The sequence below is a fragment of the Pezoporus flaviventris genome, unplaced genomic scaffold (assembly GCF_033815535.1).
Source record: "Pezoporus flaviventris isolate CSIRO_AGI_PZ_B2104156 unplaced genomic scaffold, CSIRO_AGI_Pfla_v1 ptg000025l, whole genome shotgun sequence".
In the NCBI taxonomy this organism is placed as follows: Eukaryota; Metazoa; Chordata; class Aves; order Psittaciformes; family Psittacidae; genus Pezoporus; species Pezoporus flaviventris.
The window spans coordinates 367,631-394,192 of record NW_026892573.1 but is presented as its reverse complement, the minus strand read 5'-3'; the positions used below and the strand labels follow the sequence as shown (position 1 = coordinate 394,192).

General features: G+C 37.3%; 1 protein-coding gene across 3 annotated transcripts in view; it reads left to right on the top strand.

Moving 5' to 3' along the window:
- The window catches only part of TDRD3 (tudor domain containing 3), a 96,833-nt gene that overhangs the window by 55,108 nt on the left and 15,163 nt on the right, over window positions 1-26,562 (top strand). For 2 of the 3 annotated variants that reach the window (XM_061457258.1, XM_061457259.1), the window contains exons 4-11: window positions 2,520-2,680; window positions 5,063-5,204; window positions 10,565-10,636; window positions 11,174-11,323; window positions 12,045-12,185; window positions 14,482-14,638; window positions 14,991-15,116; window positions 24,734-25,572. In XM_061457258.1, the coding sequence (XP_061313242.1) occupies window positions 2,520-2,680; window positions 5,063-5,204; window positions 10,565-10,636; window positions 11,174-11,323; window positions 12,045-12,185; window positions 14,482-14,638; window positions 14,991-15,116; window positions 24,734-25,572 (1,788 nt within the window). The remainder of the gene's footprint in view (window positions 1-2,519; window positions 2,681-5,062; window positions 5,205-10,564; window positions 10,637-11,173; window positions 11,324-12,044; window positions 12,186-14,481; window positions 14,639-14,990; window positions 15,117-24,733; window positions 25,573-26,562) is intronic. The other variant, XM_061457260.1, reaches the window with a different exon arrangement.

Sequence of the window (26,562 nt, the reverse complement as noted above, 5' to 3'; positions counted from 1 at the left end):
GGTATTATCTGATACATTATTCAACATTATTCTTGGAAATCTTCAAAGTGTTAGTAAGGGAACTGAAAGCTGCATTTTTATATTGGAAGGCAACAACATTATAGTCGAGATATAACCAGCCTTGCTACTTAGGGTATTTGATAATTTACTAGAAAGTTCTGTTGGATAAACAAAACTTGTCTCTCCTTTTGTATGTAGCATTCAGCACCTGAGTGCTGAAGGGGTTTCAACTTGGCTGACTCTTGGATTAAATGTGCAAGTGTACCTGTTGACCATAACTGATTTTGGTTTTGTTTATGTACAGTAATGGTTTTTTTTTCCGGTCTTTATTCTCACAATGACACTTTAAAATAGTCCACACAGAAAGTACTGGCCATAGGTCTTCTGGATTCACCTGGAACCTAGGGATGGTTGTCCTTGTTCTGTGGGAAGACTGGCTTTTTTTCCTCCTGTCACCATGTGCTCATTTTATGTGATGAGAGGGAAAATGAGCTGAGCTGGGGGTGGGAGGTATGGATACTTAAGGTCCTGATTAAGTCCATTAAAATAATTGTGTTTTTAATATGTGTATTTAAGGAAAGTACACACTTCCGTTCTTGTTCTGCACCGGTTTTTGAAGAGACATGTAATTTCCTTTGTTAAAGAAGCAGACACCGTTGTCCAACAAGGGTGCAGCTCTGTTTTATTGTAGTGTATGCTTGACACTGTAGACACAAACCCCTCAACATATTGGCATGTATATTCAGTTACCCTAGCCCTTGTTTCTTTGTACTCCTGATTTTATAAGGGGTCTACCAAACAGTTGTTTAAAACCAAAAGTACTTAGAACTACAATTTACTCGATATTTGCGATGAAAAATGCCATTGTAGGAAAGTTTCTATTCTGCCAAGTGACAAACCTAGTTTCTGTTAACTAGACATGCTTCTCAGTTGCTTAGTGCTTCCTCATCTTTGAAAACATTGTATAATGTTAAAACTCTTAGCATTAATTTATGACAGGGGTAGGCTTCTATTGAAGCAGCCCATAAGTGTGGCACTGTGGTTAATTTAGTACTGTAGAAAGCATCATTCTTAAAGAATGTAGAAGAGAATTACTGAGGGTCTGTTCTACAAGGAGAACTTGTGTTCATGCTATACATTAGATTATCTAGGTTTGCTTCTGTTGAAATAAAGGGGGGAGGAATTTCCATTCATATGATAGAGTAGGTCTTTTATTAATTATCACTGAAAGAAATAAGGTTCACTCAGTATTTGCTAAAAATACTGTTGTTCTTATGCTCTTTTCTTCAAACATTCAATATTGAAGGAAGAAGACAAGGAAGCTTCAAGTTTCACTAGATTCCAAATAATCAAATCTTTAGCTTTTGAGAAGTTCTCCATCCAGAATACTGTATCTTCCATGGTTTGTTTTGAAGTCATAAACAATGCAGGTGCCGTCCAATTTTAGATTTATTTGAAAGTGTCAAGAATAGGAAAATCTTGTAGAAATTTAATTTATATTATTGCTTATTGTCTCAAGATCACAAAACTGTTTAAGAAGTGAACTCTGTAGAGTGCTGCTTTTGCTCCTTTTAGTGAGTGTTTTCTTCCTCCTATTAGTACAATTACATGCTTTGTTAGTGTTCTGAAATACTTTGGAATTTCTTCCTCGCAACTTTCCGTACTCTTTTGTTCTCATCCTAAAGTTCGCTCCCGTTTCTGCATCCTCTAATTTGTCTGATTTCACCTGCCTGTTGTCTGCTCTTATTTTGTGTTCTTCTGGGCTACTTACTCTGTTTCTCAAAGGGAAGAAGCAGGTGAAATGTGCACTTCTTCTTTATTGTTGTTTCTTAGGTACTAAAGATCAGTTTTACTTCTTGGGGGAAAGGAATGACTCTGTACTAAGCTGTATCCGAAATGTGATGAACTGGTTTGTGAGGTTTGGGGTTTGTTTGGCTTTTTTTTTTTTTTTTTTTGTAGCATAAACTGTGGTGTTTGTAGGAGTATGTGCTGCATTTTTAGGTAACCAACAGATAGCAAGGTCTCTTGAGATTGTTACATTCTGATTGTACTGCTGTTTGAAGAGGTGGTGTTTTTAGTTAGTGTTTACAGAGGGTTTGTACTTGAAATGTACTTTGATACAACCAGATAGTCCTCAAAGATGTTTTTTTATTTCTTTGAACACTTTGTCAATGAGACCCTGCAGTACAGCGTGTGAAGTCTTATCTGGACTCCATAGAATGTTGGAAGTGACAGTATCTGTGGTTTTGTTTGCTTGTGTGCTCTCCCAGCTCTTTTCATTCCCTTCTTTTCCATATTCAGTATTACAGAGATGTATGAAGCATCACAGCTGTTTCTCTGAAAAAGCCATTTTTATGAAGCTTTAGAACATACAGTACATGAGTGATAGAAATTGAATGTGACTGCCTGATCAAGTTACACTTTCCTTTGCCTGGGGGCATCTGTTAGTGTGTCTAGCTGTTACAGTTAGTTTGTTTAATGGTGTTAACAGTTCTGTCTTTTCTGTTTTACATATATAGCTGGAAGGGCCATGTGTTCTGCAAATACAGAAAATACGTAATGTTGCTTCACCAAAGGATAATGAAGAATCTCAGGCTGCTCCCAGAATGTTACGTTTACAGATGACCGATGGACACACAAGCTGCACAGCTGTAGAATACAGTAGCATGTCAAAAATAAGGTGAACAGCTTTGAAAAGAAAGTTTTACTTTGATGCTTGAATGTTCTTAAAATAACAAAAGTGTCCTTAGTAATATATGGAAAAATTGCTTGACATAACAAGCTTTCTTCTCAATTCCTTATATATAAAGGAGAAACTTAAATTCAGCATGTGAAGGTGTCTATGAATGTACTTCACTGTTTATGCTGACATAAAGGAACAAAGTACTTAAAGAAAGAGGATTTTTGCAGCCATCTGCTGAGTCCAAGTTGACATGGCATACAGCATTTTGGATGTGTGCAAACTTGAGCTAAATTCCCAATTTTTAGTAGTAGCAGATTTTGCCTGACTTTGGTAGTAGGAGTGTCACAGGGATGACACACCTAAGTTAATGAAACTAGTGCTGGCTTACCATGGGCAAGACATCAACTTGGGTTGAATTAGTAAATACTTGTTCAGTTAAAAATGAAGGGTAAGAGAGCTAATTCCTGTTGAACTTGGGATTTTTTCTTTTGTTTGGTTATGAAGATGCTGAGTCCAAGTTGACATGGCATACAGCATTTTGGATGTGTGCAAACTTGAGCTAAATTCCCAATTTTTAGTAGTAGCAGATTTTGCCTGACTTTGGTAGTAGGAGTGTCACAGGGATGACACACCTAAGTTAATGAAACTAGTGCTGGCTTACCATGGGCAAGACATCAACTTGGGTTGAATTAGTAAATACTTGTTCAGTTAAAAATGAAGGGTAAGAGAGCTAATTCCTGTTGAACTTGGGATTTTTTCTTTTGTTTGGTTATGAAGATGCTGAAAATTATCTCCAGTATCTAGTCTCTGGAGTCATGGTGTGCTTTGCTTTTCACTTCAGTTCAGTTTACTTTGATTTAAAGAAAAATCTTCTTCCTCTCTATCTGCAGCTGCAGCAGTTAGATATAAATACATATTTCATTTCTGAATATCATCTTTTACTGTTAAACTGCCCCTTCTAAGCAGGAGCCAGTTTGCAGTTTAGAGTGGTGCTGCCTTAAAAGCACTTGATATTTTAATTTTAGCTTGAGCAAGCAGAACTCTCTGTGAAGAGAGCAGAAAAGGAAGGCAAACAGGCTCCTGTGTAAGTAGATTTCTAGATCACAAAATGCTTAAAATGCCAAGCAGAAGATACAATTTGAAAGCGTTTAGATAAAAGCTTAAAAATGCCAGAGAGCTCATCACTGTAGTAATGTCATGAGCTCTTCTTTTCAAGTAACATGGTATAAAAATTCAATTTGTGTTGCATGTGGTTGTTTCAGGTTTGAAGACGAGCTCTTAACCTGGAATAATATGCTGTTTCAGTACATAATACTGAATTCAGTACATAAAAATCACAGTTTTCCTTAAAATTAAGTTCTTAATTACTAGTGTTTCCCCCTCCCACTCTTTGCATAATGTTAAATTTTTTTCCTCTGTTTTTCTTTCTTGTCTGTTCTTTCTGATCTCATTTTCTTTTATCAGAATAATTCCAAAAAGCCAGTAATATTGATAAGGTTAATGCCACTAGTGCTGAAATCAACTGACTCCCCTGTGAATGTTCCTCACCATGTGGCATGGTCCTGTGATTGCAGCAATAACTTTAGCGTATTACAAAGAGGTTATTGTGTCTCAGTTGAAAGGTTATAACTGACTGTGTCCTGCTTCTCACAAGAAAAATCAGTTTTCAGATTGTACTGCTTGTCACATATTTAAATTATGTCTTGAAGATGTGAGATTCTTTTATGCATTTGTTGCTGTTGTTTTTCAGAGTAGATTCACATGAAAAAAAGGTAAGGTACCCCCTCATGGGAGCTGACCGCAGAAAGCATCCGTATGTTTTCAGATTATCGATAGAGTAATGACAGAATTAGCACTTTAAAATGCATGGGGTTTATATTTATTCTGGTACGGTCCTGGCTGTTAGTAATGTATAGGAAGCTGCTTTTTGAACAGCTTTTTGTTTTCTCTTAAGTAAAATGCCTTAAAATCAGATGATTAACCATCTGGAGATTCTCCATTAACTATAAATACATCCTAGGATGAGGAACTTAGACAACTGAGATGCTTTCTTTTAGTCTAAACAAATCACATCTTTAGTTGGGTATTGTAAAACCGGATTTTAACCAGACAATTTGCAAACATTCATCTCTGTTACATGAATTTGCAGTGTGGCATTTTCATCTAATGCATGGGAAGTGTTCTAATAAAACTATTGGAAAGTATTATGCATATTGAAGGAAATATTGCAAAGGTTTTTGAGGCTGTTTTTTTTTCATTATAAAATGTGACAATGTTAGAAGTATAGTAGAATTAGAGTTTTATATGGTTTTGGTTGCATAATATCAATAAATGTATTTATGAAATAGATGAAGTATTTGGCTCTGTTTCTTTTTTTAGCCTGAACACTCCACCTGGAACAAAAATTAAGCTTTCAGGAATTGTAGAAGTGAGAAATGGATTCTTGCTGTTGGATGACAGTAACACAGCAGTTCTTGGAGGTGAAGTGGAGCATCTTATAGAAAAGTGGGAATTACAAAGGGTGAGGTAACACCACTGGAATTGCCTGTCTTGCAGCATGTGTATTACATTTAATGACATCAAGCCTAATGCGTTGACTGTGAACTTTTATATGATAAGATTTTAGGTCTGTACTGTCCTAATATTTTTTAGGAATGCAGCCAAATATATGTGAACAGGTCTTATGTGTAATGTTGCAAATGAAGAAATTGTAAGTTGATCTTTATACAGGAACTGATTCCTTTCATATTCTGCAGGGATTGAAAACGTTAATCAAATATACTAAATTTATTTTAATGCAGTCATGTGTTGTTGCTTTCCTAAACAGTGTGCTTGGTACCAAAATATTATAAAACTATGCCTTTTCCAGTTGCCATCTGCAAACCGTATATTTTGACCAAAAAAAATATTGTAAGTATATGGAAAACATTGAAGTTGGTAATCTTAAGTGTGAATTCTGCATTGAAGATATCATCAGTTCTTTGGGTAAAGATCAGAAAGACAAAATTGGAGATTTTTAAATCTTTCAATAAGCCATAAATACTTGTAAGACCCTTTACTCCATTTTACCCTGGTTCCTGTCCCAATAGAAGAGAAGTTGCTGCAGGAAGACTTCTTCATATGCTTTCTCCAAAATGAGTGGAAATTCCTACGGCAGGAAGGTTACCCTGCTACCCCTTCAGTCCCAAATATTTGTCAGATAAGCTATCACTGCTAATACCGTACACCTCTCTATACAGTTTTACATCCCTGTCTTTATAACAGAGCTGTTGCTTATGAGCAGCCATCCAGAGGGACCTTGACACGCTTGTGAGGTGGGCTCATGTAGTTTAACCATGCCAAGTGCAAGGTCCTACACCTGGGTCGGAGCAATCCCAGACACAGCTACAGGTTGGGCAGAGAAGAGATTCAGAGCAGCCCTGCGGAGAAGGACTTGGGGGTGTCAGTCGATGAGAAAATGAACATGAGCTGGCTACAGTGTGCGCTCACAGCCCAGAAAGCCAACCGTATCCTGGGCTGCATCAAAAGGAGCATGACCAGTAGGTCGAAGGAGGTGATCCTGCCCCTCTACTCTGCTCTCGTGAGATCTCACCTGGAGTATTTGCATGCAGTTCTGGTGTCCTCAACATAAAAAGGACAGAGAACTGTTGGAACAAGTCCACAGAAGGGCCACGAGAATGATCAGGACACTGGAGCACCTCCTGTATGAAGATAGGCTGAGAAATTTGGGTCTGTTTAGCCTGGAGAAGAGAAAGCTGCGTGAAGACCTCATAGCAGCCTTCCAGTATCTGAAGGGGACCTATAAGGATGCTGGGGAGGGACTCTTCATTAGGGACTGAAGTGATAGGACAAGGGGTAATTGGTTAAAACTTAAACAGGGGAAGTTTAGATTGGATATAAGGAAGAAATTCTTTACTGTGAGAGTGGTGAGGCACTGGAATGGGTTTCCCAGCGTGGTTGTGAATGCTCCATCCCTGGTTGTGTTCAAGGGTGGGTTGCACAGAGCCTGGGGTGACATGATTTAGTGTGAGGTTTCTCTGCCTATGGCAGTGGGGTTGGAACTAGATGATCTTAAGGTCCTTTCCAACCCTAACTGTTCTATGATTCTGTGAATACGGTGGTCGTTTGTGTGTAAAGTACTGCTTTTATTGATGCTAATGCTAATTTTGGAGCAGTCATTTGGTTGCATTTTATAGATTTGAACAAATTGAGCCACAACTTGCTTGAACTTGAGTTTCACAGTGTCCATTCTAGTAGATTCTGTTTGGCATCTTTTTTGTGGTCTTACATTTGAAAATATTTTGTAAAAAAAACAGAACAAAACCGAAAAGAAACAAACAAAAAATACAACCCCAAACCAAGCATTCCTGGTTTTAAATGTTTCATTAAAAAGAAGGTTCTGGGGCTGACAGCAGAAACATCCGCTTTTATTGTTTTAATTCATATTTAGTATAAAGTCTTGTGAGTTCTAACTCCAGTTAAAAGGCACTAAGTTTTAAGATTTATGGGATGGAAGAGAGACATATGGAAATAATGCATTCTGAAGAATGCCATCTAATTTGTAAGAGAAGGGTCAGTAGAGTTTGTTAGCTTTCTTGGTGATATTCTTGACAGTCTGTTTTCATGTTTCTTCTATCTGGGCTTTGACAAATACATGTGGCTTTAAAAATATTAATTTGTTTTCGAGGTCAGTATCAAGCAATAACTCAGACATGTTCTGTTTACAAGAAAGAAGCCATTTAATAATCGTTGGCATGCTGCTGACTGCAACAACTTTCAGCACCTTTGGCAAGTTCTGTTGACTTTATGCGATATGGTTAAAAGAGAGGTAACTGAATTATCACTGATTCACTCTGGTAAGGTAAAATACAGAAAGTTAACTATTGTCTATTGCTGTTCCCTCAATTCTTTAGTTCCATGTTACAGTTTGCCAGAGTAGTTTTCTTTTTCTCATTGACCGTCTCACAGAGCATGATTAGGTTCCCGGCATGAATGTGGTCATGTCAGAAAAGCTGTGGGTGATGACAGATCAGTTTGGACAAGTGAAGCATGATCACTGGAAATTGTACTTTCAGTTCTAGATCTGGATTGACAGCTAGACAGATAGGGCTCAAACAGGTATATAGAAGCCAGATGCTACTCTGATAGCAGCTTCTTCATGAATTTGATGTTTCTGTCGTGTTCAGAAAGCTTTACAGAAGAGAATGGTTGACAAGTAAGATGATTGTCAACTCTCAGAGGTACTTTAGTGAGGACATGTTTTCGTCGCTACTGGTGTTTCAATCAGTGAGGATCAGTCTCTGTGAGACATTGCTGGTACCCTTCCTATTAAGGAGCACTTTGTATTGCTATTGGTGAAAATATCAGACAATATGTGAAGTGAAAGCTGAAGCAAATGTTGCTGAGATGATTGGTAAGCCTGTTTGGTAGGCCTTTACATTTTAAAACATAGAGTCTGTCAAGTTACAGATTAATTAAAAGTGAAGTTCTCAGTATACTTATTGAATCTTCTGTTTTGTGAAGGTGAGTCTAAATATTGTGGGTACCTGATGGGTGGAAGGGAGTAGTTTTATGCATATGTCATATTAGAAAGAAATGTGAAGGTATAATAGTATATAATATTTAGGAATTCAGTTTCAGCTTGTAAACCTTTGTTTCTTAAGAAATCCCAGTGGAAATGTTTGGGTTTTTTTTACCATCACAATCCAAATACAACAGAAAGGGCAAGAGAAGTGTCCTAAATGTATTTACAACAAAGTTCATTATAAATGATAGTTTCTGCTGTGCTATAAGCAAGTTTAATTGTAAGTTTAAAAAACATTGTTCTTGTTGTCAGTTTGCCTTTATTTTGTAGAAAGTGAAATTTAATTTCCAGAGCAGTTGTTCTCACTTCTCAAAACACTGTACTACCTGAGCAGACAGTGCCACAGCTGTTATTAACTATGAGGCAGAGGTCTTCCATTCTGGATAAGAATTTAATGCAATAAATAGTTAATGATTCAAAATCCATGCAGCTAAATGCTAGTAAATACACAGTTTTAAGTGTTTTTTTGCTATTTGCCAAAATACGTGTTTGATCAGTAGCTTTTCTTGTATGTGTTCCCTTGATTCTGATTTGGGAAAGAAAAAACAAAAGATGACCTTAAACATAACCATGTTCTTCCTGATTACAGAATATGAGGGATTAACTATGATCAAATGCTTAAGTTCTTAGGCTGTGGTATAAATATTTTTATTATAATTTGATTCAGTGCTGGAGTTCATTCCAGAATTGCCTACATTTCCCTAGATTCAAAAAAAAAGGTGTAGGGTTTATTAGATCTAGAGCATGTATACACCCTGGGGAAGCAAAGCAGCTTGGACAAGAGATTACTGTTGCACTCTGCTGCTTCCCTTAATAGATACTGGAAGGTATGATGAGCATGCTGCCGCGATCAGCCCTTGATTAGGTCATAATTCTAAGGCAACATTTTTAAGTGATCTGATTGAAACTAAAGCTGAAAATTTTTATGACTCCTGCACTTCTAAGTGCTTTGTTTTTAATGATTTATTGAATTACTTTATTAATGTTTTTTTTTCCTCCATGGTGTGAGGAAAAGGAATTTCAATTTTTAAAATCACTCTTGAAAGGAATTAATAACCATAAGTTATTTAGCAAATGGTCTCTGGTTCCTGAATAAAAGTAGCTAACTTGAAAAAAGTGGACCAAAAGTTTTTGATTTGGTAGTCAAATGAATCTCTGGCTACTTTTAAGAAATTCTCTGACAGTCTAATGGCTTAAAGCATATTAACATTTATACTGTATCTCACATGATGGAATTAAATCAATTTTACATCAGGTTACTAAATATATAACTGAATGTCATATATAGCATTAAGTAATTAAAACGTTCTCTGCCAGTGAAGAGCAGTAAATGATGTATGTAATCATACATGACTCTCCAGTAGGAGAAAAAAGGAAAATAAGAAATGAAAATGATAAAACATATTCACTTTAGGAAATGCAATTTTTAACAGCATTAAGGACTGGTTCTTTTTTCCACTTCTGAAACCAAATACTGCTGTGTAATACAAAATAATTGACATATAACTGAATGTCAATTTTTTCAGTGAATTTCATTTTCTTGCAGGTTGCTACTATTGTCCCAATTCATAAAGAAAGAGAAAAACTGTATCAACTATGACCAGATATTTTAATGCAGTGTTTTACAAATTCATCTTTTTACTGTTGTTGGTGACTAGTAACCTGTATTATTTGAGGATGCTTTGTTTTCAGACCTAGGTCACTGATTGACTGACTGTGGCTGAGAGTTTAGAGCACTTCTGTTCTATAGATACTATGTATCAGTAATCATTAGTCTCACCATTATGGTCTTTGCAGGCCAAAGATCTTGGCACATGTACCATGCTTTTCATGAGGCCATATGGGAAATTTCCTACCGACACAGTATTTTGTTTCCAGGAGTGGCAAAAAGAGATGTTTTTTAGAGAAAGCCTTCACACAGCCTTCACATCCAGAATTGCTGTATTCTGTTTTATCCTTTCAATATTTGTATATTCATGGGTTCATGAGTATCACAGAATGGCTGAGGTTGGAAGGGACCTCTGGAAGTCATCTGGCCCAACATCTCCACCTAAGCAAGGCCACCTCCCCAGGCAACCTATGCCAGTGCTTAATTTTGCAAATTTTCACTTTTTTTTTGTCTTCCTGCTCCTCATCCAACCTTTTTCTTAAGTGCCTCAGGATTTTAAGTATTATCATTGGGTTTTAATGCTTAAAATGTTCATCTCACAAGTTTCATATGCATCCTGAAATAGAGACATTTGTCATACAGTCTGTTTTCTGCTTACAATTTATTAATCGTCAATTTTCTTTTACAGAGTTTAGCAAAACACAATAGGAGTAATATTGGAACAGAAGGTGGCCCTCCACCTTTTGTACCTTTTGGGCAGGTACAGTATGCTTCTCTTTGTTATTTCATAGAAACACCCTGTATCATGATATTTAGGGGGCCTGGTTACAGTTAGATAAAGGCTATCAAAGCACCTTAGATCACAGTGGCTTGGATCTAAGAATAGTCCCTTTGCTATGCTAACTTACATTCAGTGTTTTTCCTCACAATTTCAAACTAAAATTAGTATATATGTGGAGCCTTTTAAGTCTTCCTGTCAGGCCTTCTAGGTGCTAACATAGTCCTTTCTTAAATGCCAAAGGTACTTACAAGAATCATAATAGCTTCATCTTGAAATAATCTTAAAAATGTAAAAGTCATTCTTTTCAGCCTTTTTAGTGGGCCAGAGGAGTGTGTTTTCAGCAAAGATATCTAGATGTAAGACATACCGATGTATGTCATACATACAATATAAGACAAAAATGTCTTACATTTTTTCAGTCATATTCTGTATGTAAAATTGTGCTACTACAACAGAATAATACTTTTTTCAAAGGAGACTAGGCAGAAGAATTAAAACTTTCTTTTGCATTTTCAGAAATGTGCATCTCATGCACAAGTGGACAGCAGAGACCTCGATCGCAGAAAGACTCTGCAAATGACAAATACAGTGAAAACTATTGCAGACAATGATGAATTTGAAAAGCAGAGAACAGCTGCTATTGCAGAAGTAGCAAAGAGCAAGGAGGTGAGAATGCATGTGTGTGGCATTTTACTTACTGTGAATTATGATAATTCCATGATGATAATTCCACCTGTCTTTTGTGTTATTTTAAGTATTTCTCTCTTAAATGGCAAATGCTTTCTGATGTTTGCCTGCTTATCGTTCTAATGATATATCTTTAAAAAAAGAAATCAGAAATTTGTCCTTTTGGCTTGATGGGTATATTCTTTCTAAAGCAAATAATTTAAAAACATATCGTAATGTTTTATTGTAGATACGATTTTGATTTGATACCACTATTTAAAATATGTTTTTACAATTTAGTAAAATTTAAGTAATAAATAAATATTATCAATTTTTATCTGCTCTTTGCAGTTCTCAAACCCCCATAATTCCCTTTATGCAATCTGAAAGAATAGCCGGGAAGTTTAGTTCTATTGTGTCAGAGTTCTTATATCCTCCCTCAGTTTTATCTTAGTTTATTTTTCAGATTTGCTTTTTAAGTTATAAAAATCTAGAATTATGTCCTCTTTTAACAGCCTCATTTGGGCATAGAGGAAAAAATGCTTACGTAGTAAATGCATGTGTGTAAATTAATGCTTTATTTGTTGATGCAAAGCTTAATCATGAAAAATACTGCTGCATCAAATTTACTGTGCTTATTCTACTAGGTAAACATTAAGCCTTATTATCCTAAGTTCTGTTTAGTGAAGTGTTTTTTGTTTTTTTTTGTGCTTACCTAAAGACCAAGACATTTGGAGGAGGAGGTGGTAGTAGCAGAAGTAATCTCGGTGTGAGTGCTGGAGGGAATCGTAACAGGGAACTGTTCCAGAAAGAGAAGATAACAAAACCTGAGGGAAAGAATGAAGGTGTTTACCGAGAACTGGTAAGGTAGAAGGGACTTTAAACATGTAATATTAAAAAACAAACTAACAAAAATAAAGCCAAAAGACCCTGAGGAATAATGGCTTTCCTTTCAATTTGTTTTGAAGTCTGTTTAGAATACTTAAAGTGCTTTTGTACATTACTGAGATAGTTATGAGTATTGGTGTTAATTTTTTGATTTTACAAACCCCATGTTATCCTACCCAGTAAAATTTAAAACTAAGTCCTCACAAAAGAAAAGTGGTGGTATATGTGGTATAGGACATTACAATGCCTTTTTTTTTTTTTAAATAAGCTTAATATTTTTTGCATGTTAACATTAATTCATTTTGGGCAGCATGACTTTCATCCTTCAATTTCAACACATCAAATAATATTTTAAGAACTTTTATTCTGAATTAATATTTAAGAGTCCGTTTTAAACCATTTCTTTAACATTGAGAAAACGAAGTGTACTCTGACATTTAAAATAACAAAATAAAATACTTTTGTCACGACAAGGGAATGTCATGCTCATGTTGCCACAAGTAATGTTTCCTTTTGAGTAAGACGGGTTACCACTGGACAGTCTGAACTGTGACCCTTAATACATCACTTTCCAATGTATTTCATTACTTTATCCTTAATAAGAAGTGTTCTTTAGGATTGCTGCATTGGATTAAGTAGGTATAAAATGAGCAGTCATTGATGTTTCAGTTTTGATTACTTCAGCAATCTAGAAGTTTATGATGAAGGAAGTATTTGCTATAAAGTACAATTCAGGAGAAGAATTTCCAAGTATGCAAAAACAATGATTCTGATTTGAGGGATAAAAGCAGACTGAAAGAGGCATTGTAACAGTGTAGTAACTCAATGAACCAGTATTAAAATATTGATTATAACTTCTATTTGAATATTTTCTGCCTACCTTTTACCAAAAGTTTAACAATGAGAAGAAAGGAGATTTAGGAATAGTAACTGCCTGGTACTATTTTGTTTGTGTAGTATGTATCATAATCTCACAGCAAGGAGAGCTTCCAGCAGCACAGTCTTCAACACTGTACTCAGAAATGTCAATACAGAATTGTAGAAGCACGGGCTGAAAGGACCTCAAGAGGTCATTTAGTTATCCCTCTGCCCAGTGTACAACCAGTGGTACACCTTGTCATTCTTTGCAAGTGTGCTTTTACCTAAATAGACTTAACCCCCCACAAACCAGACGTATAGCACCATTTCCTCCCATCCCCACCAAAAGAACCCCAAAACCTACAGTTGTTTGAAGTACATTGTTTTCCGATTTTTTTATGAACTGCAAGAAATTTGTCTTCACTGCACTGTAAAATGGCAGTACTTCCAACTTACCAGAACTCAGTATTATATCATTTACCACATGTAGGTGCTGTTCAGAAGAAGAAAATATGAACCCACTAAGCATATATAAAAATCCTTCTTAAGTTATAAGTAAAGATTTTAAGATCCTAAAGCAATGAATAACGAACGTCCATGGGACTCCAGTGAAGCCTGTGTTTGGTTACAGCTGTTGCAGTACATGATTAACTGGCATCATTTGTTTGGGTGTGGGATGAGAAAGGACAGAGGGCCTAGTCCCATTTCATGTTTAGTGCATGTAGGACTATCTGCACTAGAAGAGGCAGTTCTCAGTTGAGTGCTTTAACACACAGTGTAGATGCAAGGTTATTTTCTGTAATTAATGCTCTGTGATTCCTGCTTTACCTTTTTGCCATCACGCTCTATGATATTTAGAATAAGAAGGCCGGTATTTCTGTGGAAGTAGATTGTATTTCTTCACTTACTTCTATAGAACCACTAGTGATTATATTTTCTCCATGTTTAAAGAAGTGTATAACTGTGTGTGTATACCTGGGTTTTGTATTGTCTGTAAAATTTGTAAAAGGGTTCAAGCAGGAACAAATGACTAGTTTTTATATTAGTATTACTTTGAGAGTTTCCTTTTGGTTTTCATCTAGAGAATGTGTATTACAACCTGTCATCCTATTCCAGTGTGCAGTGAAGGAAAAAGTATGCTAGGGGAATTTGTGCTTGAAACCTGCATAATACGGGAACTGAAAACTGTTGAATTAAAAATCATCATAAGAATAGTGTTACCCCCCCCCCCCCCCCCCACTAGCCTAAGAGAGATTGTATGCGAAGATCTTACATGAAACTGAAATAGTTACCATCAGTGAAATATGAAGTAGAGTTTCAATTAAAAATTAATGAAAATTAGTCAAATCTGATGGTTTTATAGAGGCTTTGTTGTATCTTATGATTAGTTCTGTGTGTACTGTTTATTTCAGGTTGACGAAAAGGCTCTAAAACACATAACAGAGATGGGTTTCAGCAAAGAAGCAGCAAGACAGGCACTTATGGATAACAGTAATAACCTAGAGGCAGCATTAAATTTTCTTCTGAACAACAATAAGCAGAAACCCATTCAGGGACCACCACCTAGAGGTAAAACATTCAAAGAGAGCTTTAAAACAGTGTTTACAAGCAAAGGAATTGTATATGGTGGATTACTAATGTACTTATAGGAGGGCGTATCTGCGTGTTTTTTTCCTGCAAGTTAGAGTGCATCACAAATGTAAAGCGAATACTTAGAAAAGGCCTCCAGGTATTGTATTTTATCAAAATTTTTGAATTTAGAGTCACAGATTTGAATCTCCTTAAATGGAAAATGTCAGTATCTATTTTGTCCATGCATTTTTTTTCTTTAATAGAAAATAAAAGCATTTTCTAAATCAAAAGCTGTGTACATTTCTTGTTAATTTATTTCCCACTCACAAATAACTTCTGATGTTTACAGGTAAAGGGAAGGGCCGAGGTCGAATAAGACCTGAAGATGAGGAGGAGCTAGGAAATGCCAGACCGTCTGCACCAAGCACACTGTTTGATTTCTTGGAATCCAAAATGGGTACTCTAACAGTAGAGGGTAAGTATTTAAATTAATGTATCTAGAACCAGTTCGAATGTGTTAGCAGAATTCTCTTTCCTAACTTTGTCATCTAAAAGATGGTTCCTAGAACTTCCTCCACAGTCAGCCATATAAAATCGAGAGTGCTAGAGAGCAGTTCCTCTCCTTGAAGACAGCTCAAATAAATCAGACTGTGGTGGTTTGTTCATCCGTCTCGTTTATGGAAGAACTTAGGGTGTTTGTTTCAGGCTTAGATGTCTAAAAGTCAGTAATTTTGACATAAATCCTAGTGTCTTAATCTAATTCGATAAAGGCTTTCACAACTTTTATTTATGAACAACATGAAAGTCCATTAAAAAAAAAAAGGTGATAACCTCAGTCCTCTTTCCTCAGTTTGTGATAAGTTTAATTGGTTTTGTATTGCCTCTCTTGGGTGGGAGAGGAAGAAGGGGAAGTGGGAACCAAAATCAAACCACAACTTTTTGACTGCTCTAAAATACTACACAGCTATTTTCAGCTGGTTTTCCTGTTTAATAACTGTAAGGACAGAATGAAAGGTAGGAGTTTAGAAAGAGGGAAGCCATATAGTCCCTTGGGTCTAATCCAGAAGACCTGGGATTTTTGTCCTTTTTTACTTTTCTTTCTTAAGAAGCCATACAAGAATGTAGTCTATACACCAGGATGTCTGGTTTAAGTCTAAATCAGGCAGTACTTAAGAAACTGTAACAGGTGCATTAAAAGAAAAAAGAAGAAAATCCATACAACCTGAGGTCTGTAGAGGCTGCTGTAATATTAAAGTAGAACTCATGGTAAACTGAGTAATAAATGAAGTGTTTTGTTTTTTTTTTTTCTTCTGGGTATGGCCTTGGAGGTGTTTCAGTGGCCAACGTGAAATGAAAATACCTGCTTCCATTATTTAACATGAAAGTTTTGTGATAGAGTTGTAATTTTTTTCTCCCTACAAAAGGAGACTTTTCATAGAGAATGAAGGAAAGGTTATAGTAGTTTATACAAACTGCATGATATTTTTGAGCTTTCTAAGGAGTGAATGCATTTAAGGAATGACTGCATTTATATGTAATTATTTTTTTAACTTAAGTTCCAAACCAGTGATCATTTACTGTTAATAATGAGTTCTTGCTTTGTGTATTTTCACTGGATTTGGGATTTAAAAAAAAAAAGAGGTAATATGGAAAAAGTGGACAACAGGCTTGTAGTAAATGAAAGTGAACGTGTTGCCCTGTTTGGAAAGGTATGAATGGCTGTAATGTCAATAGGCACCTGCATCTGAAATACAGGTAGAAAGAACATCCCCATCTCTCTGGTTAGTCTAATGAGAGATTTTTTTGTTAAATGTATGATTTTTGTTTGTACTTTATATGTTTAAAAGAGGTATAAATATTTGCCCTGTTTTGCTGTGGCAGTGAATTTAAGCTTGGTTGTATTTAAGAGTCATTATTGAATTAGAAATGAAGACATGAAGCTATGTAGACTCTGTCAGTGCATTAGACCTTGGTTTTCTGTGACAATTATTAGGGCTGTCCACTCTCCATTGAATACATCGCATATTTCTTATTATCTTTTTTTATCTTTTGAAGCTTTGAGGCTGCACACTTAGAGTTGCTACTCGCATAAGCATTTTGCATTAGTGTGAATATTTTTTTTGCAGCCTGGAGCAACTAAAAGGTCAACATATCCAGGTGGAAGGAGACGTAAGAGTCTAGAAATTCAGTTCTTGGACCTGTACTATGTTTTTGTCCAAACATGAGGAAAGAACAGCAAAGAAAAAGGACACAAGCTTTGTCAGAAAACTTGCCTCAACAGAGGGGCTTAGGAGTTAATGAACATCCTGGTGAACCCCAGTGTCTCTTGATGTTGCTAGTAGAATTAGATGTACTGTGAGCCATTTTAGAGTTCACTAAACATTTTTATGATGAGATAAGGTTTAAGTATGAAGAGAACGGCATTTGCATACAAATCTGATAGCTTACAATTATTTGATAGCAAGTACTGTGTTGTTGCTGTACCTAGGCTGAGTTTCATTACAACAGTTTCTTTATTTTTGCCTGCAAAATAAGTTATTTTATAGTTAAATGTTGTTTTATATTTGAGTTGCATTTAGGTCTTACTAAAACACTTTGTAGAAAGTGAACAAAAAACATGCAAGAGAGTTCCTTCTCTTATGTGTGTTATAGAATCATAGAACAGTTAAGGTTGGAAAGGAACTTCAGATCATCTAGTTCCAACCCCACTGCCGTGGGCAGGGACACCTCGCACTAAACCATGCCACCCAAGGCTCTGTCCAACCTGGCCTTGAACACCACCAGGGATGGAGCATTCACAACTTCCCTGGGCAACCCATTCCAGTGCCTCACCACCCTAACAGGAAAGAACTCTTACTTACATCCAATCTAATTTCCCCTGTTTAAGTGTTAACCCATTACCCCTTGTCCTGTCACTACGCTCCCTAGTGAACAGTCCCTCCGCAGCATCCTTATAGCCCCCCTTCAGATACTGGAAGGCTGCTATGAGGTCTCCACGCAGCCTTCTCTTCTCCAGGCTAAACAGCCCCAACTTTCTCAGCCTGTCTTCGTACGGGAGGTGCTCCAGTCCCCTGATCATCCTCATGGCCCTCCTCTGGATTTATTCCAACAATTCCATGTACTTTCTATGTTGAGGACACCAGAACTGCACACAGTACTCCAAGTGAGGTCTCACGAGAGCAGAGTAGAGGGGCAGGATCACCTCCTTCGACCTGGTCATGCTCCTTTTGATGCAGCCCAGGATACGGTTGGCTTTCTGGGCTGCGAGTGCACACTGAAGCTGGCTCATGTTCATTTTCTCATCAACCAGCACCCCCAAGTCCTTTTCCACAGGGCTGCTCTGAATCTCTTCTCTGCCCAACCTGTAGCTGTGCCTGGGATTTTTCCGACCCAGTTATAGGACCTTGCACTTGTCATGGTTAAACTTCATAAGCTTCATAATTTCATAAACTTCAGAAACTTCCTTCAGCCCACCTCACAAGCGTGTCAAGGTCCCTCTGGATGGCATTCCTTCCCTGCAGCGCATTAACCGAACCACACAGCTTGGTGTCATCGGCAGACTTGCTGAGGGCGCACTCAATCCCACTGTCCATGTCACTGACAAAGATGGTGAACAAGACCAGTCCCAACACTGATCCCTGAGGGACACCACTCGTTACTGGTCTCCAGCTGGACATTGAGCCATTGACCACAACTCTTTGCATGCAGCCGTCCAGCCAGTTCTTTATCCACCGAGTGGTCCATCCATCAAATTGATGTCTCTCCAATTTAGAGACAAGGATGTAGTGTGGGACAGTGTCGAACGCTTTGCAGAAGTCCAGGTAGGTGACATCAACTGCTCTACCTCTGTTCGTCAGTTCTGTAGCCCCATCATAGAAGGCCACCAAATTGGTCAGGCAGGATTTCCCCTTAGTGAAGCCATGCTGGCTGTCACCAAGCACCTTGTTGATTTTTCATGTGCCTTAGTATGCCTCCCAGGAGAATCTGCTCCAAGATTTTGCCAGGCACAGAGGTGAAACTGACTGGTCTGTAGTTCCCTGGGTCATCCATTTTCCGCTTGTTGAAAATGGGGGTTATATTTCCCTTTTTCCAGTCTTTGGGAACTTCACCTGACTGCCATGATTTTTCAAGTATGATGGCCAGCGGCTTAGCAGCTTCATTCGCCAGCCCCTTCAGGACCCGTGGATGGATTTCATCAGGTTCCATGGACTTGTGTACATTCAGGTTCTTAAGATGGTCTCGAACCAAATCCTCTCCTACAGTGGCCCTAAGGTCTTCATTCTTGCAGTCCCTGTGTCTGCTTTCCAAGACTTGGGTGGTGTGGTCAAAGCCTTTGCCAGTGATGACTGAAGCAAAGAAGACATTCAGAACCTCAGCCTTCTCCAAATCCTGTGTAGCCAGTTTTCCTGATAGCTTCCAGAGAGGGCCTGCGTTGTCCCTAGTCTGTCTTACATTCGCTACATACCTGTAGAATCCCTTCCTGTTATCCTTAACCTCCCTAGCCAAGTTGAATTCTAACTGGACCTTGGCTTTCCTAACCTGGTCCCTAGTTTCTCGGACAACATCCCTGTGTTCTTCCCAGGCCACCTCTCCTTATCATTTGTTTATGGTGTGTAGCCACAGGTTTATATCTTTCTGTATGAAATGTAGCTGGTTGTAGATCAGACATTTATAACGTGAATCTTCACTGTATTTCTCAGAAATTTTAACTTTTTAGTGAAAATAACTTTCAAATAACAGACATGCTGCATTTTCAGATACAATTTTGTAAGCAGTTTAGGTAATAAATGCAATCTCATTTTCAAAAGCATATGTAGGGAATTATGTTTGAGAGATATCTTTTGACAACTCTTTTTGCTTACCAAAGGTGAGTTAAGGCTTTTACAGTGAACAGAAATGAAAACAGTGGTAGTGTGTTTCTCTTGCTTTAGAAACATTCATTTTTCTTTGGTTAAGATTTGTGCTTATATCGTCAGATTAGAGAACGCTTCTATGTGTGACTGAAAGATATTTAAAGGAAAAATAATAGAAATAGTCCCCATGGGATATGTTTTTCATGTTGTCAGTAATTTTATAGTAAATAAGTAATAGAAATTTACCAAGAACTGTGAAATCAGTGACTTGTGTCTTTTAAAATGGTATTACTGGTTGATAATGTTTGCTTAGGCAAACTTTTATCATCCTTTGGGTTTAGTATCTGTATGCAGCTAACATTCTGTAGTGCAATAAAGCATAGTATTATGTGAGTAAAAAAAAAAAAATGGTATATTAGCATACAGTGTTTGAAAGATAAATATACTTTGCTTTTGTGTTTTCCCACTTAAATAAAAATAAGAATATCCATAAATGCCATAAGAAGAAAAATGTAATCTGTGACAACTTTGCAAAGGTTTTGTACTCCTTCAGTTGCCAACAGTTCTGGCATATTTGCTAGTGTGATACACAGGGTTCTTGGGTTTGTGGGTTTTTTAACAGTATGTTGGGTTTTTAGCATTATGTGCAATCTGGTGTACTATTCCTGAGTCATGCTTCTCTGGAAAAATCAGTTGTTAGCATTTTTTAAGATTTCACAAAGTGATCCAATTATTTTTTAAAAACCTTGAAGTATTTCTGTGTTTTTTCCTTCTGAAGAAATAATAATGCATGCGCTCTTACTGACTGGTTTTGGGAAATCAATTGGCTTTAAAGTACTTGCTCAGTTTCATTTTTTTAGTTTGTTTTCTTATTGAATGTGTCCAGCCTCTCTTTCTATGCCAGGTTTTGGTTTTAACTTGCAGAGTCTTCTTCAGATGGATTTTTCAAGAAGTGCAAAGGCTTTTGCTGAATTGCAGGCTTCTGGTCTCTTTTTAGAAATGCTTTTTTTCTTTGCCAAATTTGAGAAAACCTCTGCAGTCTGATGAATGCAAACGCATCTTAAAAATAATTTAACGCAAGTGCTGTTTTTCTGCCATTTTTATGCCTGTGGTTGAAAATAATCTCATTTAAATTCTTAATTAATAGTTGCCTGAAGTTCCATGGGAACTGAGATGACTCAAGTGTTAACAGTGCTTGAGGAGTGCTTATGTATCTGCAGTGATTATACTTACAACTGTGAACTCTTAAGTCGTGAAGCCTGCATCCAGGTGTTTGCAGAAGACAAGATGTATATTACTAGCTGCTTTTTTTTTATTTCATTTGATCCTACTGTCAGTTGTTAGCAGTAGAGACATGTAGTTTTCTCTTAGTATTAGAAAAGCAGTGGTCAAGAAATGAAAGGCAACTCAGGGAAACTGCAAGTAACAACTCAGAAATGTAATGTTACATAGCCAAGTATAAGGTGTCTTCATTGATTTTTTTTTTTTTTTTTTTTTTTTTTCTGCCCAGTAACTGTAGTAAGAGGGCCCAGGCAGGCAGGTTTTTCTGCATTTATATGTAGCATAGTAGAGCCTCCACTCAATATAAGCCGAGATTGATTGTTCTGCAGTATTTCTGACCCATATTCCTCTCCCATATCATCTCTAAAATTCCATTTCTTTTCTAGCTATTCAGAGAGCTGACCTTTGTGTAGGGATAGTGGTTTTAAATAAATGAGCACACCCCTACTATTACATTGAGGATATCATTACCTGGAATGGCCGTATTTATCATTATCGTAAGCGTTAGGCTTCTATACACTTCAGGCAGACTACAGTTTCTTCTAAAGGGCTGAGAGTCTCTGCAGAAGCAAAAAACAAAAGGCAATTTTGCTGAACTGAGATAAATATCTTTTTAGTTCTGTGTCATGCCCGATTTTCTTCAAGATTTACTGATGTGGTCTGGGGAGAAGGGGTCAGAAAAGAACAGGTTTTTTCTTCTCAAGTACACAGAGGATTGATTTGCTTTTCTCTGTGTCTCACTCCCTGGTGTTCTCATCTAGTGTTTCTAATTACACCCGAAGCCTCAGTGCTTTTGAGAATTTTTAAATTCACTTCTGGTTTTGCAGTAACCAGGGCAGATGGTTCTGTTTGTGAACAGGAACCCAGAACAGTTGTTTAACTTGTTAGCTCTGATTTGGTACCTTTTTGTGGTTGGATTTAGACCAAGTAGAAAAACATGGATGAATTTAAATACCTTTTTGTTTTGTTTAGGAGGTACGTCTGTTCCTTTCTAGAGATAAGACAGCATGCTAAACTTTTGGGGATTTTTTAAATGTTTATTTATTTATTAGTTTTAAGAAGTATGAATCAGTTATTAGAAAACAAGTTGTTTCATCTCCTTTTTCACAGTTAATGAAATATTAAGTAATTCTAGCTCTTAAAAGCGTTAAATACCCATCTCCCGTAATCTGCTAGTTGTTTAATTGTAAACCATAGCATATACTCACTGTACTCGATTTAAATTAAATGCAAAGAACTAACACAAACTCATAGTTTTATACTTATTTATTTCTAGCTGTAAGTGGCTGGTGACACATGTGAAAATATTTCTGTGTTGAAATTAAGTAGTTTGAGTTTTGGTTGGCAAGAAAAACCTGCTGACAGTGAGAGATAACAGACATAGTAAGCAGAATTGCTGTCAACTATCTGCCTTTGCTTGCACTTGGATTATTCCTCCTACTGAACACAAAAGATTTTTCCATTCATCTTCTTATTTTTCTTTTGTTATGAGGAACAGTTCATCCATTCTTGCCAGCTTAAATAAGTAGACACAAGGATTATCAGGGAGAAGAAAACAGTGCCAAGAGCTCTGACGATAGAATTAAGAAATAATGGACAAAATGCTGAGAACCAGGCATGTTTCAGACACTTCCTCTCTTCAGTTTTTTGGGGCTGAGAACAGGCTGGTGTTTCCATCTGCTCAGGATCCAAAGCCACAAAAGCTCTTGTCAGGCATCTACACCTTTGAAAGATTGAAGCAAAGATCAAATTGTTAATCATTACTTATTTATTTGTTATTACATGGAGTAGGCTGTGAGAAACAAAACCATGTTTTTGGTTGGAGCATTGACCCAGAGCTTTTCAAGCTGCTTATCAAAGACTTTTCCCAGGCTGCTTTTTCTTTTTCTCAGCAAACTTGTCAGTTTTCTTCTTCAAATATGCAACCTATAACTACAGTCCATACTCTTGTGGTGGTTTGAGTGATGCTGTATGATGTCAGTATCACATGGACTCTTGGCCTCTGCACACTCTTTATCTGAGCATATCTCACCTGATCGTTATATTCTCTATTGCCAATGTTATCTGCAGGAGATAAATGACAGCCAGACGTACTGACTGTGTAGGAGGGTTTCCAAAGAATTGCCTTTGGCAGAGGTTTTCATACTATCCATTAAATCTTCATGCAGATGTCCCTCAGAAGAACAGGACTTCAGTGGAAAGCAAGCATTTATTGCAAGTAGAAGGATACACCCCCGAACTCTTAGGGACCCAGCCCCAGAGATCCCCAAAGGGACAGGATATTTCTGTGCTTTCAGGTTTGAATTTCTGTCCTCAAACTTAACAGTTAATGCTTGTGGTAAACCAGTCGTATCACCAGTGTGATGTGTGGGCTTTGTTTTCTATTTTGTTTTGGTTTTGCACAGTACGTCATAGAATCAGAGCATTTTGGGTTGGAAAGGACCTTAAAGATCAGTGGTGAGGCACTGGAACAGGATGCCCCAAGCAGTTGTGGAAGTGTTCAAGGAAAGGTTGGATGGGGCTTTGAGAAACCTGGTCCAATGGAATGTGTCCCTGCCAATGCAGGGAGTTGGAACTAGATAAGCTTTAAGGTTCTTTCCAACCCATACCATTCTATGATATAAACATGAATCCCTCTAATAGGTTTATGCTTTCCTTTTCAATCAGGTTGTAAGTCTGCTAGCAGATCTCATACCGAGCCACCCACATGAACATACATGGGTCTCTCATGGCCCCTGTTTACCTCTGGTACCCACCTCAAACACCTTTTGTTTAGCACACTGGCTAACCTGAAAATTTGCAGCAGGGTTACATGAGCATGTTTACATAGGTCTGTCCAGTATCTGAGCCCACACCTGTGGTCTCATAGGTAGTTGGCCTTCAGACCCATGATCTTTCCAGTATTCAACTGCCAGGTCTTTTTTGGACCACTTAGCAGCTATTGTGTCTCAAGTTCACCAGCCAGCTTAAAACATGTCCCCTCACACACAATAGAGAACTTAATCACAGAGAAGATATTTAGAAAGAGCATTTAATAAGGAGAGGAGACAGGGTACAGTGATCACATGCAGGTGTTGGCCTGGCAAGTGTATTGATCAGAGGTTTGCTTACTTGCAACTGTCCTGTTTAATCCTCCTTTATTTCCTCATGCTTATTCCTCTTGGATTCATCTTGCTCTTTCCTCTCCTTTGGCTCTTCAGCTAAACATTGCATTAAAAATTCCGTGTTTGCCTAAAAAAACCCAAAGAATTCCATAAAAAGTGTCACAGACTCCCACAGTTCCCCTCCTCCCAGCATCCCTTAGCAAGTTTGCTTTCCTATGAAATCCGTGATAATCTTGTTTTTCTTCTCATCAGCTCGAGTTCTGGTTGAATATCTTGAAGGTAATGCTTGAATAGTTTATGTTACAGCTCATTCATCTGCGTCTCTTGAGTTCTGCTCTTACTATTCCTGTTATCTATGTTTTATCAGCTGTGTTTATTTTATCACTTTTATTTCTTGCCTTTGTCTTTTATGCTGAATAAGTAACTTTAACGAGTTATGTTTACAGAAAGTTTCAGTTCGGATATTCCTTTTTTCTCCTCATTTACCTCCCTCTTCCTTCCACCATGTTGCAATTATATTTTTCTGTCTTAAAAGGCTTTAATGCAAGTGAGTTATTGATGTCCTTAGGGAGAAATAAGTAACCTCCTGGAAATGTATGCACAGCTTTTCTCATACAGGTAAGTGGTTTGGTTCTAAGTACAGCCCAGAGTAGTGTATGTTTTCCAGTAACTAGGAATTACAGTTCAAATGTCTCTGCTAAATTTTCCATGTACCATTCCATTTCTGTGTCACAAAGGTAAATACTGCATACTTTTTCTAAATAATACTGTTGCTTTATCACTTAGGATCTGAAACACTATTTCAAAAATATGTTTGTGTCAAAGATGTTAATAATTAATTTTTTTCTTTGTAGAACCAAAATTGCCGTTTCAGCCACCACATCAAGTTCAGCACAAAGTTACAAACACAGAACAGAATGGCATCAAAGAGAATCATTCAAGACACATTTCTCGCAATGACATGAGGCAGCAAAGGAATGAGAAACCCCCTCGTTTTCAAAGGGATATTCAAAATTCAAGGCAGGCTTTGGAAAGTGGTGGGTTACCAAGAAACAGAGGTCCTGAAAGACACACCTCTTTAGAACACTGGACAGATGAAAAAAACAGAAGTGACAGACATTATCCTAGAAATGATAGGCCAAAGGATTTGAGTTATCCCATAGTCACTCACCAGAGTGATATTACCTTCAAAAAAAGGGATAACAATATGCAAAACAGAGTAGGAAAAGGGGTGTCTTTCACAGAATTCAAGGAGAACTCTGCTGCTCAAGATACTACAGACAACAATAACCAGAAACGGGGCAAAAGGGAAAACCAAATACACAATTCAGAAAATTTTTGTGATAGGAAGGCACGAACAATAAGTAGCGAAGCCTTTATGGTAAGAAGTGAGCAACATTTTGGTGTTAATAACGATTACCAAAATCCTGGTAGAACTGATAATTTTAATGCTGTGCCAAATGGAGATACTGAGCATCATCAGAAAGGTAGACGAGTAGGACCTATCAAGTCATCAGGACCCACTACAATCCCATCTTTTGATGATAAAATGTTGTATTACAACACTGGTCCCAAAAGGAGATCTGGGCCCATCAAACCAGAGAAAATATTAGAACCATCGATTCATGTGGAGTATGGGAAAAGCTGGAGACCAGGGGATGAATGTTTGGCTCTTTATTGGGAAGACAACAAGGTATGCCTTTGCAAAATGAGAAGTACCTCAAATTGCGCTCTTGCATACATGCAGATATTTAGGATGCTAGCACAAAGACAGGGGCTTTGTTCGTAGGTGTGTAGTGTGCTTTTTTGCTAATTTCTTGTTCTATTTTTAAATTCTATTTAGGAGATTTGTCACGTTCATTGCATGAACTTTAAGTGCATAGATTAAGTCATCTTGAAGGTAATTGTTTCTCTCATTCAGGTGAAATTTAGGGTGACTAAGTTTCTAACGGAAGCATTTGACTTAAAGAATGAAAATCTGAGGGGATGAGTATGGATCTAGGTGCCCATATTCATTCCCAGGGAACAATGAACAAGTTTCTGTGCCATCTAGAGTAGTCTGTAATAGTAGGTCTAATGCCGTTTTCTAGAATAAGGTAGTGTGCAACCTGTACTAGTGCAAGGCAAGACCTTGTCTGCAGCAATGGGCTTATTAAAAAAGCAAACAAAAAAAACCCTCTTATTTCAGTCATTACACAAACAGCAAAAGGGTTATTTTTCATTATCACTAGTGTGATAATAAATGTGATAAATAGCTGAAGGATTTGTGGAACAAATGAGTTATGCTGCATGGTAGTTTTGTTTTCTTGATTTTTAGAAGTTTAAATACTTCCTCTTTAGCTGTTTTTTCCTGTTAATGTCTTTTGCAGCAAGACCCTTTTTCTTTCATCTTTTCCTTTGCTAAAAAAGTTTGATGTTATTTTTCCTTTGGTTTGTTATTATCTGTTCAGGAGTTCTCTGTCACTCGTCTTGGGTAGTTTCTGCAGTTTTTGACCCTTTCTGATAACCTGAGAACTCTCTTAAATTCTGTTGTTCTTTGAATAGGTTTTATACACACCATTTTCTGCCTTTTTGGTTATTTATTTAATGTCTGGGGGGGGGAGGTTGTCCATTTTATAGGGAGTAGACCGTGTTACCTCAGGAGCATGACCTTATTTACATGTCTTTTGTCTGTGTGAGTAAA